General features: G+C 46.1%; 1 protein-coding gene and 1 long non-coding RNA gene across 3 annotated transcripts in view; one reads left to right on the top strand and one right to left on the bottom strand.

Moving 5' to 3' along the window:
• Nucleotides 1-1746: 1746 nt before the first annotated feature.
• On the bottom strand, nucleotides 1747-16784 carry LOC103735757. Its single transcript, XR_607345.3, has 3 exons — nucleotides 16716-16784; nucleotides 4332-4441; nucleotides 1747-2127 (listed from the first exon to the last, which is right to left on the bottom strand). It is a non-coding gene; the product is annotated as an uncharacterized LOC103735757 (long non-coding RNA).
• Tshz2 (teashirt zinc finger homeobox 2) overlaps nucleotides 16483-17502 on the top strand; it is a 509737-nt gene continuing 508717 nt past the window's right edge. The window contains exon 1 of one of the 2 annotated variants that reach the window (XM_008835135.3): nucleotides 16483-17427. In XM_008835135.3, the coding sequence (XP_008833357.1) occupies nucleotides 17388-17427 (40 nt within the window). In that variant the 5' untranslated portion in view covers nucleotides 16483-17387. The remainder of the gene's footprint in view (nucleotides 17428-17502) is intronic. The other variant, XM_008835136.3, reaches the window with a different exon arrangement.

Genomic DNA, 17502 nt, shown 5'->3' with positions numbered 1-17502 from the left:
TGGGATAATGAAATAGACAGTTCTCCAAAAATGAAGTATAAATGGTTTAACCACAGAAAATGTTCAACATCCTTAGCGACCAGGACAAGACAAATAAACACTGCACTGAGATCCCATCTCACCCCAGTCACGATGATAATCAGAAAGAAAGCCAATAGCACCAAATGCTATCAAGTATGAGGGAGGGTGTGAATGCAGACTGGTGAAGCCACTATGCGTATAAATAGTTGCCTCAGAAAAGCTAATGTGGAAGTACTGTATGCCCCAGTGGCGAAACAACACTGGAAGCTGGTGGATAGACCGTGAAAGAGTGTTGAATGGTGGGTCGGATGTGCTGATGGATGAATGGGCGGCAACTATACCACCCTGGGTATATGCCCAAAGAGCTCCAAGTCAGTGCATCACAGAAATACAGAGCTACATTCACATTTGCTGTAGCATGGCTCACAAAAGCCAAGCCAAGGAATCAGCCCAGATGTCCCACAGTAGATGAACTGGCAAGGGAAATGTGGCCCATAGACAGCACAGAGTGCGTCGAACAGTGCCTCAATAATGAAGAGCTAAGCTCTGGCCCATAAGAAGACTGGATGGATGATTACTCTATGCTCAACGAAAGGTCCCAGGGAAACCATCATGACTCCGGACCTTGTGTCCCTTCAGCTCCTCCGGGTGCAGATTGCTGTGTCTTTGTCCTTGTGCACTTCACTTCTGGGTGCAGATCCTTGGCTCCGGTTCCAGATATGAGATTTCCAGCAGAATGGAAGCATCATGAAGGGGTCTAGTCTAAAGGTCTGGCTTTTTGACCCAGAAAGAAAACCAGTAACAGATTCCCTGAGACACTGAACAGAGTGACCAGACCCTGCCAGTGCTGATCAATGCAGGGCTGCAGTGGTGGGACAGCACTGAAAATTAGTGGATAGTCAGTAAAAGTGTGTTGAGTGGTGGGGTGAATGTGCCAATGAACGAATGGGTGATTGTAGACAAACTCTTTCAGATATAGTTTAATATAGACAACAGAGGATGGCATGGGAGGGGCTTTTGGTCGTACAACTGTGAGGAGTGACTACACTTCAACTTTCTTATTCTCTGTGTGTATAAGTTTGTGTGTGTCTCTGTTTGTGTGTGTGTGCACGTGCATGCATGTGGAAGCCCGAAGACAACATTTGTTGTACCCCAAGTGCCACCTACCTTTATTTTAGACAAGGTCTCTCACTAGCCAGGTAGGCTAGGCTTCCTGGCCAGCAAATCCCAGGGATCTGCCTCTGCCTCCCTAGCACCGGGTTTACAAGCATACGTACCACTATATCTGACTGTTTAAAATGTGGATTCTAGAGATTTGACTGCTTATAAAGCAAACACTTACTGAGCTATCTCCCAAACTCTTTGACATTTGGGGTTGATCATCGCAGCACCCCAGTGAAAATCTGAGCTCTGTCAGGAAGGACCAAATGGAAGAATGCTGGCATGGAAAACAGCAGCCATCCAAGCTCTCAACATTTGCACTACAGTTATGTGTGACCAAAATAATCTTTTTATCTTAGATCAGCTTGACTTTATTTTCTTTCCTTTGCCGAAAGGATCTGGCTGAGAATGAAGATGAGCCATTCCCCAGCCTTCCCACTTAGTAACCCAAATCTACTTCCTGTCTTCATTTTTCTTTGACATATTTCATATTCCACTATAGTTTGTGATTTATTTTGCACATTGTGATACTCATTGAAAAGAATGCTCTATGAGGGCAAAGGGTGGAGTCTTGCTTTTACTCCCAGGACCTGACCATAATACATGCTCAGTAAAACAAAGAGTTTTGAATGAATGAGAAAGTAGGTGGATACACAAATAAATACGTCCATGTCCATGTAGAGGCAGAACGGCCCTCGGAGGTGAGCTGGTCTCTTCTCCAGAGGTAGTGATGGACTCTGGGGGAAATCCAACATGGGCTCTATCCTGCCATCTGGCATCATCGTATTCCACCGGGACTCGTAGTCTCCTGCCAGTCAACCTGGGCCTCTGACCACAGCCCACTTGATTTTCTCGGTTACACTGTTTTCTTCAAATCTTTCCATGGTTATAATTCTTGAACACATACTGCGTGAGTATTTGGATTCCCGTTCTTCACATTTAAAGCTGAATTAGAAAAGGCAAAGGTCGTTTACTAGATTCCTCTTCCCTCTAAGGAATACTGGGCTCTATCCTGACTGTCCCGGAACCCTTTCCCTTTCTCTTCTTTCACTAGGTGCATTTAGAAACCTCTCTCCAAATTGGGCCAAAGTATGTTTCAAATCTTATTTTCAAAAATTGCAAAGCATGTTCCACCTTAGAACATGACTAGTTGCCAATGGTTTTCACGGGTAACATTCAATGGAGGCCTCCCCAGAGCCCTTGGACGTGCAAATGGGCTTGTGTGTTAAGAGTCCTCCCTAGTTGGAAACCAAAGACACCCTGTGCCTGTCAGGTGTAGATGACATCTGGGTGTGGCTTGCTCGGCTGAACTCCATCTCGGAGCTCCTAGTGTATCCCCAATCTGGGGGGGGACCCCAGCCTCCCCATCTCCTGTCCTGCAGTAGGACTGATTGGTCATGGTATAGATGACTCAAGAACTTTGTGCTTTTGCCAAAACTGTCCCTGAAATTGTCCCATTAAGTTATTTCTAAATATATTCATTTTGTTTTGGGTGTGTGTATGGGTACGTGTGCACCTGTGTGAGCCAGAGATGGATGTGATGTATCTTTCTCAGTTGTTCTCTATCTTATTTTTCAGACAGACTCACTCACTCTACCTGAACCTACAGATTTGGTAAACCCCAGGGATCCCCCTGCCTCAACTTTTCCAGTGCTGGGCTGACAGGCGCACGCTGCCATGCCTGGCTCTTTACCTGGGTGCTGGGGATGGAATTCAAGTCTTCGAGCTTGCAAGGTGAGCACTTTACCCACTGAGTCCTCTCCCCAGCTCTTAAATATCTTCAAATTTTTACTTTGGAATACTCTCCTCTCCACTTCCTCACCTTTAACAAGTGGCTGAAATCAGTGCCTCTCAAATAAGATCTTAGATTAGCAACAGCAGCAACTGGGCGCTTGTTAATGTGAAAATCTTGGGGCCCCAGCCTGGATCTCTGGAATCAGAGATGGAGAGCAGACCCGGCAATCTGTGTTCCAACACAACATCAGGATGATTCTGATGTATGTGCAAGTCTGAGATGCTCTCCCTAGCAAATGAGACTCACCATGCTTGGCAAACGCAGGCCATGGTATATTTTAAGAATTAGATTCAACACAGTCCAGGCCTGTCTTCCCACCTGGTCTAGAGGCTGAAACAGAGAAGCCTAAACTCAAGGCTAGCCTGAGCTATAGAGTGAGTTCAAGACCAGCCTGGGCAACTTAAAGAGACTCTGCATCAAAATTAAAATGAACACTATAGCAGAAGGTGGAGGGATCTCAGTAGTAGGACACTTGTCTAGCATGTGCGGGGCCCCAGTTCAACCCCTAGAACAAAAAATATATTTAATAGATTTTGCCTGTGGGTCATTTGGAACAGTGTTTATTTCTTCATATATGTTCGCTACCTTATAATGGCTGCAGTTATTACTGTTGCTGGATTTCTTTTCTAAATGGACTGTAAATCCATTTATGAGTTGGCATGTCTACCTGTGAGATAGCAGAGTAGACATTTTAAGGTATAATAATATAATGATAGCTCATTTATGAATTTTTCCCTGTGTGTAGTACTTAGCTAAGCACTTCACACACATTGCATTCCACACTCAGGTAAAAAAGCCAGAAGAGAATAGCGTGTGCTTGTTAGAGAGCTAGAGTGACTTCCAGGGGATGACACAGGCAGGAAGGGAAAGGCAGGCACAGAAGTCAGGGTGCGCATCTGGAGCCCAGGTTAGTAAGCACCCTGTCACACGGCCATTCCAGCGTGGTTTGCAAAAGGCATCACTGAGTGGCCATTCTTCCACCCTCAGTGCTACTTTGAATATCTCATTGAAAGCTTCGGGACGTAGGTCGGTAGTAAACCGCTTGTCTAGCACCCATGAGGCCCTGGGTTCAGTCCCCAATGCCACCATAAAAATAGTTTTTAAAAAACTCAATAAAATATTCATATAATATACATATCAGCATAATAGCTATTTCTTAATTCTGGAAGGAGGTTCTAGATGAAATATTTCCTTAAAATAATTTTTGTTTTCTGAGAAACCAGTAGCTAAGGGGTCCCTCTCGTTGCATTCCTTAAAATTTCCCATAACTCTTAATTTCTACCAAGTTCCTCCTGGTTGTACAGGTGAGGATGGGGGAGTGATTTATTGAGAAGTAATAAATACAAACCAGCACCTGGAGTCACCCTGTTTCTTCTGGCTGTACTTTGGGTCACAGATCACCTGAGTCAAACATTCAAGTGTCTATTTGCCAAGAGAGTCAGCTGCAACCAGGGTCATCTTCACCTACAGAAAGTAAATGTTAGGCACGGATTAAAAGGAGGAAATGTGGAAATGGGCCTGTAATTACTCATAAACACATGTCACCAGGTATGCTAACACCAGTTTTGTGGCCCACAATGAACACCACACTTGTACCATTTTTCCATTACAGAGAGAGAGAGAGAGAGAGAGAGAGAGAGAGAGAGAGAGATTTGGATGCTTAAAACACCAATGTCATCCTATAAAACCATTATTTAAAATGGGTAAAATCATAGGCATATTAAATTTTTTGCAGAGGGTTGCTAAATTCGTGAAGTGAACATATTTAAAAGCTCACCCAAATGATGCTTCAGAGTAAAAATACCTGTTTATTCAGCAGGAAGTGTTCATTTTGATCCGAGAGAATTGAGAGAAGACAGCAACACTGTCTTTCCTTTGAGAATTTCTGCCTATACCTCAGAAGGAAGGCCAGAGACGTTGTGAGCTGTCTAGTTTACCCTAAAACTTCCCGTGTCCCCACACCTAACGCCAGAACCCTAAGCAGACAGTTTGGGCTTCTGCCTTTTTATTTATTTTATTTTTTCCTTTCCCTAGCTCCACCCTAGCTATCTCTTGAAAGACCTTCTGTTCTGTCAGCCATAATGACATCTGCTGGCCGACACAGGAAGTCATAAATCTGTAAGTTCCCTCTCAACCAAACCTTGTTAACGCTGCCATTTATCACAGGGGCTGGGTGCCATCTCTGGAGGGCCTGCTGCAGAGTCCATTTTCTTCCATACTGTTTTCCCAAGAGAGCGACCATTTTCAAAGCAGCCACTCTTTCATGTCGAGTTTGCAGACCTGCACGTCAGGCAGACGCAAACCCCATCCTCAAGGCGCAAGTCTTGGAAGGAAGCCATGAGAGCACGCAACAATAGGCCCAGCCTGATGAGCGGGGGCCGAAGCGAGGCAGTTCTGCCTAAACTCGGTCCTTCCTGGTTTTCAATAGGCCCTGGGCTGCTGCTGAGACAGGACTCAGACCCTGGGCCAACTCTGCTTCGGTGAGGCTGTTAGCGAGACAGGCAACAGGGGGAGTTGAAAGAGGGCTGTTTGAACTCACTTACTTCTGTGCTGAACTAACTAATGCTGGACTGGTGCTGCTCGGGTTGTGATTCTTAGTTCATTGTGTCCACAGCATCGATTCAAAACCTTCACCTAGGAAGGTAGATCCTTGCTTTTGTTAGTCAATGTAGGGTGGGTCCCTGGTTCAGCCAGCATCCCCTATCAGAGTTTGTTAGAAATGCAGCCATTCAGGCAGGCTGTCCTATTTAGTCTAAAGTCACATTATCTTGTATATTATTATTATTATTATTATTATTATTATTATTATTATTATCTTATGCTATACTGAGGATTGAACCTAGGCCTCTCCCATGCTAGGCAAGTGATTATCACCGAGTCACATCTCTAGCCCTTTCTCACCTTTTTATTTTAAGACAGGGTCTCACTAACTTGCCCAGGCTGGTCTTAAACTCACTGCGTAATCCAGAGCTTTCAAACCCTCTGCCTCAGCTTTCCAAGTAGCTTGGATTGAAAACCTGAGCCACTGGGCCTGGCTTGAAAGCTACACCCAGCCCCAGAGCCTGGAATTCTGCACTGGGCATCCTCCCTTCACCTTCCTGGCATGCGGGCAGGTCATTCTTTCTGCAGGGTTCTGCGGCATATAGCTTTGGCCCTGACCCACTAGATACCAGCACCATCTACTGTGAGATGTGAACAGTCTCTGGGTGTCCTCAAGAACCCCACTGGTGCAAAATCACCAGGTGGGCCCCCCAGACACTCAAAGCGCAGTCTCAGGCAGATCAGTTAGGATCTGATTAGAAATCCACATTCTCCAACCACAACCCAGATCTTCAAAACCAGGAGATCCAGAGTTGCTGCCCAGGACTGCAGCTAATGCTCAAAAAGAAAAGAAGGCTCACCAAAGTCACCTGGAGCCTCAATATTATCACCAAATTATCACATGCAAAGTTAAGAGCCACATGCTGCTTCTGTTTGTTTGCTTGTTTATTTATTTTAGACAAGATCTCATGGAGCCCAGGCTGGCTTTGAACTGCATATGTAGTAGAGGATGACCTTGAACTTCTGAGTTCCTACATCCAAGGCCTGAGTGCTGGAACTGCAAGCCTACACCAACACACCTGGTTTGCGTGGTGCTGGGGATCAAAGGCGGGGCCTATTGAACACTAGGCAAGCATTCTACCGCTGAACCACAACCCCAGTCCTATGAATTCAGGCTTCTGCATCTGCTGTCGCTATGACCTTTGGTTTGTCACTTACCCTTTCTATGACTCGGTTTCCTCTGCTGTAAAATGGACACCACAGAATCACAATACCTCCTCAGATTATGTAAGGCTGATTTTGCTTTTATGCCAAGTGCTGAAAACAATACTTGTCATCAAGTGCTTTGTAAATGACACTCGTGACTGACTGCTACCATCACCATGATAACATTCTTATCACTGGCCCATTTTCATCCTGCCCCAGGTTGTCAGGCTCCCCAAGGACCAGGCAGGTTCCTGTTTCCTGCTGTGTCCTCAGCAGGAAGCCCAGCCTGATGGACCCTGGGGTATAATGTAGATACAATGTGGATGGAGAGAAGAGGAGGCCCACAGAAGCACCCCTCCCTAGGTGGCTTGAACTGGTTATCTGTTACCTATGGCCCTTCCATGTGAGCCTCCAGCTTCTGGGGTTTAATTCTATAAGTTAAGGATGTAGAGAACGGGGGTGAAGTGAGTTTACCCCTCATGATGCAGGCTGGACCTCATGCAGATGTGGAAGGTACTCTATAAACAAGGAACAGTCAACAGGTGCTCATAGGCTGAGGCTAAAGTTCAGTAGTAGAATGGTTGCCTAGCATACAAGAAGCCCTGAAAGCAAAAAACAAACAACAAACAAACAAACCCAACAAATGCACAGATGTGTATAAATCAATGAACAAGCTAAGTACATGGAAATGCTTCTCAGGCAGTCTGATAAGTAACGTGTATTTGCTCATAGGATCCTCTCTAAGCCCCCAACAGGCCCGTGGTATAACGGTGTCTATTTTAGAGATGAGAGAGTCTACCCCTAAAGTTAAAGAAAATGTGTAAGGGCATCAGCTTTATCTATCTATCATCTATCTATCTATCTATCTATCTATCTATCTATCTATCTACTATCTATTATCTATCTATCTATCTATCTATCTATCTATCTATCTATCTATCTATCTATCTATCTATCTATCTATCTATCTATCTATCTATCTATCTATCTATCTATCTATCTATCTATCTATCTATCTATCTATCTATCTATCTATCTATCTATCTATCTATCTATCATCTATTTATTTAGGTTTTTTTTTGAGACAGGGTCTCCCTGTAACCCCAGCTGGCCTGGAACTCACTTTGTAGACCAGGCCAGCCTTGAACTCACAAAGATCCAAGTGCCTCTGCCTCCCGAGTGCTGGGATTGCTGCCACGCCCGACTGATCTTAGTAAATAAGTATGTTTAGATCTGGTCTCCCTGATTCCAAACATGTGCCTCCTTTTCTTCCCCTGATGCCCACCTGCTGTGTACACATGATCCTGTGCCCTGGGATGCCGGAGGAAATACTAATTTTGAATGTTTCACTCCATCTTGTGCTTAAGAACTTTCTCATAAGTGTCAGCATGCACACCTTATGCCTTATTCTGTTCAAAAGCTGTGTTATGGAAGTGATGAGAATTCTGTTCCACAGCCCCTTCCCCACCCCAGGTGCCAGTACAGGGAAGAGGAAAGAGACCTCTGTCTCCAGGTATACATGCATGTGGGCAGAGAAGATGCCAACCACACATGAGAACAAAAAGACTTAGAAGCAAGAGCTAAACATTTTCTTATAAATGATGGCCTTGAACAAGAGTGCAGCCAGCAAAGACATGGCTGAGGTTTGGACCACACTGCTGTATTGCACAGGTGTTGGCTGGAGGCCCACTGTGTGCCTGCAGAAGGCTGGCGGGTGGGGCTGCTGGCAGCTTCTTGAGTGTCACAGGCTGGGGAGTCTGTTCCAGGCAGTGTCGTTTCCTTAACACCAGTGGAACTGCCACAGACCAGCATCCATGGGCCTTGAGCCTATAAGGTAGGCCAGGAGGAGCCCTCGTCTTACAGCCGACCAACTGGGTGGATGAGCACTCTAGATGAACAAACTTGAGAAGGGACTCCAGGAAAGGTATGGGCTGCACAGTCTCATTTTCTCTGGCTGTTCTCAGTAACCCTGATCGCAGTCTCCCCTACATCTGCCCTTCCTTATTTGGGCATCCTTTCCTTGACTATACTTTTCAATAGTCTCCCAAACAAACTACTTACAAGTAAGTCTTTAGCTCAAGGCCCACAAGCCTTCCTGTTGGAGAATCAAGAGCAAGATACAAACTTTCTAGAAAGAGGGTTTACAGCAACGTTCCCAACTGTCCATTTATTTTAAACCTGTGGGTTGCTTGGCTTCCCTGGATGGCCCAGCAGTGGTTAAGGAGAAAAGACAAGCTGTATTGTTGAACGAAAACAGCATTCAGAAGGCGTCACTTTGACATAATCCCAGCAAGCGGGGGGTAGAAGCTCATGAAATTTTAAGGACAATGGGACGCTTAATGCCCTAATCATAATAGATAGGACATGCGCTGGATTAGACAGAAAGGTGTTCTCAGAGAGAATTATATCATTCTCTATTTGCTTCTGAAAGTTGAGGGGCACCGTGGGGCACACAGTTCTAATGAGTCCAGGAAGCAGAGCTTGAAGCGCAGTTGACGTGCCATAAAAAATACCTGAGCCCAGGACTTAAAGGCTGCCCGTCATATGGTTCCTGAGCTTTGCTGGTCCTTACAATCACTTAATGTCTCCCTGTGGTTAATGAACTTGAGCAATGAAGTCCTGAGCCAGAAACTTGGTCTAGATTCTTCAGCAACAGCAGCAAAACACTGTCACCTGCTCTAAGTCACTGGCTCTGAGATAGAAATGTGGATTTCATGTCACAGCTCTGTGTGCCCAGCCTGCCCACTCAGCAGTCGTTCTGTTTAAAACATACATAATGCTTAATTGCAGTTGCAAAAAATGCCCCCACACTCACGTACCAAATCACAACCATCTCTGGAAACATGAGAACCCAAAAACTTAGGAGGTTTTATTCACGGAAAGAAGCTTAGCAATGCCCAGGTGTCCAGAGGCTTTATGATCAGCTTTTCCCATCCTTATTTATTTTTATTTTTATGGTACTGAAAATTGATCCCAGGACCTGCATGCCAGGCAAGGGCTCTACCCCTGTAGCCCCAGCCCTTTTGACTAGAGTTGTTTGTTTGTTTCATTGTTTGTTTTGAGACAGAGTCTCTGAGTGACCCAGGCTGGCCTTGAACTTGCTCTGTAGCCCAGACTGGTTTTGAGTTTATGATGGTCCAGCCTCCTGAGTAGCTGGGATCACAGGCTTGTATCACCAGGCCCAGCAATAATCATTTGAGCAAACTGTCTTTAATGGAGTAGGTGTTTTCAGGATGCACATGAATGAATTAGCATTTGTGAGCAGCTAAGAGAGTGAGATTGGAAGTTGGCGTTCTGACAGAGATCCTCAGTGTTGGGGCTGGCCCACCTCCTCACAGCATCTCTGCTTCCCTCTTCCTGACTGGCTCTCTGCACCTTAGAGATGACAGTTGTGTCTTTTCTACTGTCAAGCCCTAGACCTGAGTCGCTTCCTATTTTGGGCCCTGGATGACTGCTTCTAAACCTCGATAGAGCTGTTACTTCCCCATAGATATTCCTTACCCCATGCTGCAGGCCAATTCTCTAGCCCATTATCTCACTTTTTTCCTTCCTATCTGTGGCCCTTGGGGTTCCTTTTGTCTGATTCTTCCTGGCAGTATAATATTCTACCAAGTGCCAGTTAGGTAGAAATAACTAGAGATTGCCACCATGATGTTTTCACAGTACAGTACTGGATGAAGGAGATCTTGAATGACTTAAAGGGCATAAGAAGAAGTAAATGAATTCTCTCCTCAGGTACAAAGACATATGGCATGCTGGGTCTCAAATCTGGTCACACACTGGAATCACCTGGGAGCTTTAAAAATTGCTGGTGGCTAGGTTCCACTCCCACAGGCTGATGCATGGCTCTAGGGTAAGCACTGGATGATGCATTTTTCTGTTGTTTTGTTGTAATGACTCAGTTGATTATAATATGCAGGAAAGTTTGGGGGCACTGCATCTTCGTATTTGAAGCATGCTGGACATGCATAGAAATATATAGATCAAAGTGTGCAGAGTTCATTTCCTGAGGCTGAACACACAGATAATTGATGCCCTAATCAGAATAATGCCACCCTTTTCCAGAAGCTTCTTAGGCCCACTTCCTAGCCATGACCTTGGTGTCCAAACATGAATTATCCAGCTCTGCAGATATACTGATATTTGTGGATGCAAGCCCTACTCAGAGATCTTTGTTTTAAGAAGATATGCAAGCCAGGCATGGTGGCACACACCTGTAGTCCCAGCACTTGGGAGGCAGAGGCCAGGAGGATCTCTCTGTGAGTTCAAGACCAGCCTGGTCTACATAGTGACCATACAAGAAGACCCTGCTTCAAAAAGACAAAAAAAAAAAAAGATATGCAAAATACATTCTATAAGAGTTTGAATCCTTGGAGATCCATTTAGAAAGGCTTCCTGGAAGAGGTGGTATTTAAGGGAAGCTGTAAAGAATGTGATCAGACAGAGAAAGGAAAGAAAGAAAAAGGAGGAAAGTGGAGAGGTTGTGGTAGTAACAACTAGAAAAGCAAGACAACAAGTAGAAATACAATAAATCCATTGTTGATGCAAACCCTGTAGAGACCTCCCTGAAATGCGTTAAGTACGTCCTGCCTTGCAAATGTGCTTAGCATGCTATTTAATGATAACACAGTTTTTATTTCTTTCTAATCACCAGTACTGGACTATAGTTGACAATCGCAGAAATGTTTCAAGCTTTTATTTCAATCATAGGCGACAAAGGATAAAGAATCAAGTGCATGAAGAAGATGCTAGATAGAAAAAAGAGAGGTGTTCAAAAGAGGAGGCGTCTCTGTGTTCAGAGAGAAAAAGAAGACAGATTAGGAGGAAGGATTTTGCCGAGGGAAGACAGCAAGAGATGCCGTGGTTATGGAGCTCTGGTGCTAGACAGCCTCCGGAAGGCCCCGACACCCGGTGTCAGGACGGAGCCCTGTGCAGCATCGGCCTTTAGAAGGGTCTGCTTCTGTTGCAGTGGGCTGGAGCCCAAGGATGAGAGATCAAAGAAACAACAGCAATTAAAACATCACTTCAACGTGCTGTCAGTATGACAGGGAGTTCAGAGCCTCTCGACCTGCACCAAAATGACCTTGCAACCCTCCCTTTTGAGGAAACCCAAGATCAGGTGTCCTTTCTCCCTTGTGTTCAATAAACTCCCCTGATTCATTCCTTACAAAGTTCAGTTTTTATACAGGAAAGTTCCCGTGCCTTGCCACCAGATCAGAATCGCTGGGAACTTTAAAATTTTCAGATTTTCCGGCTCCACCCTGGATCTAATGTAGTAAGTCTGGGGTGGGGCCTGGGCATCTTTATCTTTAAAAAAAATTTTTTTAATCCCCAGGTGACTCTGATATTCACCCATGATGGGAACAGCTCTTGTGGGAGACAAGGTTGAATCATGCCCACCAGTTCATGTTCTTACACATCCTGAAGTTTGAGCCCTGGGTCCTAAGAAGCTGAGTTCCCCAGACTTAAACCTAGTGTTACTGTGAGACAGGAGTCGACAGAAGTTTCCCCAGGGCCCAAGTCTACAGCTGAGTACAGTATCCTGTGGATGCCCACAGTGTTCTTCTCTGTTACCTTTCTTGTCTTTATGACAAGACAAAACTTAAGGGAGGAAGGACTTACTGGGCCCGTGGTTTAAGGGAGGAGAGTTCATCCCACGTGGGACGTGATTCCTAGCATGCACAGTGGCTAGAGTGGTTTTTGTCCTTGGACATGGGAATGGGAGGCAGCTTGCTTGAATTTTGGTGGATGAGGAAGCAGAGGGAGATTGAGGCCTTGTTGACCTCCATCTGAACCATAGTTACTATTTCATGTTCCTTCAATATATGTATTTTTAAACTCGGCTACACGTGTTTAAACTCTAGATAGCTGCCATAAATACAAAGTAGGATCTATCACTGACAAAGTAAATTCAGTGCAATGACCCATTCTACGAAAGTTCAACTGTATACATTTGCAATGCCTGAAGTTTCTGAGCCTGAATTCTGTAGCACCTCAGTTAAGAATAGAAGTTAGTGGGCTGGAGAGATGGTTCAGTGGGTAAAATACTTGCCATACACACATGAGAACAGGAGTTCTAATCCTCAGAATGCATGTAAATGCTGGGTGGGTGTGGCAGATGGCAGGAGGCAATTCCAGTTCTCAAAAGGCAGCTATAATAGATCCCCAGAGCATGCAGACTGGCTAGGCTAGCCCATATAGGGGAGCTCTGGGTTCAATAGAAAGATGTTGTCTCGGTGAATAAGGTGGAGAGAGATCGAAGACTCCAGATGTCAACCTCAGGCCTCTACATGCATGTGTACACACGTGTACTCACACATGTGTGAACATGCACACCACACATACATACATATGCAAAAGAAGAAGTTACCAAGCGTTGGACCTAAGAAAGCCACCAGTACTCAACAGAAACTGTCTTCAAATGAAAGATGGTTAGAGGGAATACATTCTCATCGTGCAAGCCAGTATTCTTAAATGCCATGTCTATACCTCTCAACAACATCTGGGTACCATTGTTTCCTGAAGCCCACTGGTAGAGCCAAAATCTTTTTTTGTTGATAACTAAGCTTAGTGCTTTATATTAGTAGCAATAGGAAAAGAAATACAACTCAATGAAAGAACAATCTAGAAGCACAAGTCCAACAGTACACTGGAAGTGTTAGAAGGTAGGTATTGCAGAGTTATTAAGACTCTTCATTGATAGAACAAACTGTTGAGGGCCAGAAGGGAGTGGAGGTTTAAGTCTGAGAAGGCAGGTAAAACAGCTCTGGCAGAGTCCCTGACTTACCTGTTTTGATGCTGAGTCTCCAAGGCTGGATCCACCTGCTGAATTCCCTTTTCCATTGTCCCCTGAATACTTTGGATGTTATTACAATAGAAGATTTTTGGAGGGGCATTCCTTCTTACACATCCTAGCATCCTCTGCATTTAGGGCAACGTCTGATACCTGGTGCACACCTTATCAAATGACACCTTCCATGTAATACAAATGTCAGGATAACAGGTTCGGGCTCACAGAGAAGATTGCAAGCTTGTGGTGAGGCCCTCACAGCCTCTGTCTTCTCCTTTTTAGGTCTAAGTCTGTGCCTCCTGATCCTGTAACTGTGAGACTGTACTCTACAGGCTGTGGTACCAAGCACAGGATTTTGCAAGTGTGTTCTGGGTAATTAGAATTAATACCCCTTGGCTGACTTTGCCAAAATGGGATTTTCTCTACCCCAGTTGCCGAAGGACTAGGCTGGGGTTAGATGGGGTTGGTGATAGGTGGAGGCTGTTTGGGGGGTTCAGAGCAGGGGACCTAACAACTTGTACTAGTCTTGTGAGGTAGAAGAGTGCATGGGGCTGTCGAAAAGACTAAACAGAGCTTTATGAGCAGTGACAATAACATATCACAACTAACGGTAGGAAGGGAAAGTTAAGTTTCCTGTAGCTGGAAAGAACTGTTGAGAAAGTTACAGGTGGAACTAGTCACAGCTGGTAAGTGCCCATGAAGGAGAGTAAAGGTGGCAAGAAGGAGGGTGGGAGGCATTTGAGATCCCGTTGGTCAGGCCTCATTACCAGTGGCTACATGGCTAGGAGGAACAAGGAGCAGGCATGGATGAAATTCCATCACAGTAGCCATGACATTGTCCTGTACACCTTAGTTTCATTTCTAAGTATGCCTTGGTCTTAGAGTCAGCAATGTTAGCTTGTCTGTTTTCTGAAGAACAGAAGTTCTCAGACTGGAGTCAACAGGAGGGTTGCGTGCAGGGCTGTCTGCCTGTTCAACATGTGGATTCGGGAGCTGAGCCCTTATCCAGCAAGGCACTGATTTAGAAGATCCAAGGCAATGGTCCCCAGGCAGGGGCAGTTTGGGCCCTAAGGGAGACTGGGCAATGTTTGAAGGCAACTTTTATCATCAGAGCTGGGGAGGAGCTATCTAGTATCTAGAGGCCAGTGTGTTGCTAAGCATCTTGCATGCCACTGGACTGTCCTTACAGCAAAGCAGTGTCTGGCCCCAAATGTTACCAGTACCAGGGCTGGAAAATCTGCCTTTCGGATAAAAGCAAGGTGCCTAACAAGGGTCTTGGCAGATGTGACGGCACAAGGAGGGACTGTCAGTGTTGAGACAGACCAGTGGTATCAGAGTTCCTCTTTGGGCTGATTTCTTCTTTCTCTTTGGGCAGACCTTAGCTTTGACTCGGCTTGCCCCAAGCAGCCTCTCTTGGTAACCATCCTTCTTTATTCAGAGTCCAGGTACAAGCCAGAAGACCTGGTGGCCTTAGACCCATCATCACCACTACTCAGAGGCAAGAAGATCCCAAGTTCAAAAACCTGCCTGGACCACAGAGTAAGTTCAAGGCCAACCTTAGTAACTTAATGAGACCCTGTCTTCAAATTTAAAGGTAAAAGAAGGTTGGAGATGTAACTCAGTTGTAGACTGTTTGCATAGTGTGTATGAAGCCATGGGTTCAATCCCCAATACCAGCCCCATTGCAGGTTCTTGGTCTGCCATAACTCTGCCTCCCACTGGAAGGAGAGCTCAGGGGCCAGGGTCATCCTATTCACAAATGAATCTGGGATACTCTGAAAGGTGCCTGCTCTGTAGTGACCCCCAGTGATGACATTTCAGCAAGATAGGCTATAAGGTATCAGCTCCTCTTTCAGTCCCCAGTACAGCACCCAGTTGTTAACAAGGCTAACAACTGAAACTTTGCGGCAGATATGTTTAATCTTCATTCACTGCACAAATATCTTGGGGGGAGGAAACCAACTCTGTGTTTTATACTTTGCCATCCTTGTAGGATAAAAAAGAAGAGGCAACATCCCCCTCAAAGAGCTTGTATTCTAGAAGAGTCTCAGACAACTATCTGAAGAGAAGACCACATAGAGCATGTGTCACTCTTAGTAAGCCCAGTAGGGAAACAAAGTGGAGACATGTACACATCAAATGTTTAACAAGGTAGACCTCCAGGAGGACACAGGATATCAGGGGGATAATTTGTCTGAACGCTACCCCTCCCTGGATAACAGGCACCCACAGGACCAGGATATCCTATTTCTATAGCTGCTGTGTCTCCAGAATAGGTACACAGTAGGTGCTCAATAAATACCATCGAAAGAAAACAGAACTGTCAAGGAGGCAGAAAGGAGGCTTTTAAAAATTCCACTAGTTACAAGAAGGTGGAGGAGGAGCAGGGGCATAAACTTAAGGAGTATGGGCTGGGTATTTGAAGGAGACAGGTTAAGACTGGATATGAGCCCATCCCCCTACCCTATCCCCAGCAAACCTAGGTCTTCTGGGCTTCTAATACTGTTGCTGCCTCCCAGAGCCTGCCTCCCCATCTTCCAAGTTTAACCACCACCCTTCTAGGGGCGTCCCATGCTCATCTCCTTCCCTTTCCCTAGCCTCATCTTCTCCCAGAGGGACGTTCCTTCCATGCAGGATGGGCACCCCCATCTCACCATCAAGGGCACATCCAGGGCTGAAGCCTGGCAAGCTGGGTCCCCTGCCCCCAGCTCCTCTCCCAGGCGGGACACTGTCCCTTTAATAGACTCCCTCTGCCTGGCGCTCTGCGGCTGGGGAGTAAATTTCTCCCTGTCATCAGGTCGCGGGGAGAAGAGGAGGAGGAGTTTGTTAATGTTCAGTTTGTTCAGCGGAGATCGATGTTTGCTGGCATCGCCTCGCCCTGTCTTTTTCTTAAAATAAAATTACTGGTATTTGTGTGAGTATGTGTGTTTGTGTGTGTGTGTGTGTGTGTGTGTGTGTGTGTGTGTGTGTATGTGTGAGAGAGAGTGTTTGTGTGTGTGCGTGTGCGCGCGCGTATGTGTGTGTGTATGTGTGTGTGTGTGAGGAAGCAAGAGTGCATGTGTCTGTGTGTCTGTCTGTGTGTGTGTGTGCGTGTGTGTGTGGTGTGTGAGTGAATTCCAGATTTTCTGTCTTTCCAAAACCCGCTCCTGTCCTCTGGCATATCACTCACAGACCAGGATCTGACAGCAGCAACAAACCTACCGTGAGTGATCCCTTCCCAGCGCGAATCCGCCATCAAGATCACAGAGGAGGAAGAAGAGGAAGAGGAGGAGGAGGAAGAGGAGGAGGAGGGAGGACAGGAGGAGGAGGAGAAGGTGGAGGAGGAGGAGGAAGAGGAGGAGGAGGAGGAGGAAGAGGAGGAGGAGGAGAGAAGGAAGAAGAAAAAGAAGAAACCCACTGTCTCCTAGGATTGCTTTTTCCCCTTTTGCGCGCGTGTGCGCGTGGCGCGTGTGCGCCCCTCGTCCCTTCCATCTGAACCCGGTCTTGGATGTTTAATAAAGAAATCAAGTGTCTTACCAGTCACCAAAAAAAAAAAAAGCAAAAAACAACCAAAACCAAAAACAGAAAAAAAAAATTCCAAAAGCAAAAACAAAAAGAGAGAGTGGGGGAAAAAAACCAAACAAACAAACAAGGCAGAACCAACCTCCACTTGCAAGCAGCGGGCTCAAGCCAGTGTCTGCCGCCCAGAGAGGGGGGTCTCCGGGCCCCGCGGTGAGCACTGGCAAGGGGGGGGATCGTCAGGGGGACAGAGGCCGAGTGACGTCCTAGGAGCCACCGGGCAAGAGGCGGAGGAGCCCCAGAGAGACGCGGAGACAGCGGCCCCCGCGCAGCTGGGGCTGGGGCGCCAGAAGTGGGACTGGAGCGAGTAGAGCGATGCCAAGGAGGAAACAGCAGGCACCCAAACGGGCGGCAGGTAAGAGATGGCTCCGCTCCGGGCTGCCCGGCCCGGCTGCCCAGCGCACACCGCGGCTCGCCCGCCCTCCTGGCC

Source organism: Nannospalax galili, unplaced genomic scaffold (genome assembly GCF_000622305.1).
Source record: "Nannospalax galili isolate Female #2095 unplaced genomic scaffold, S.galili_v1.0 scaffold596, whole genome shotgun sequence".
Classification (NCBI taxonomy): domain Eukaryota; kingdom Metazoa; phylum Chordata; class Mammalia; order Rodentia; family Spalacidae; genus Nannospalax; species Nannospalax galili.
Note: the sequence above shows the minus strand (reverse complement) of the source record. Positions and strands in the feature narration are given on the sequence as shown.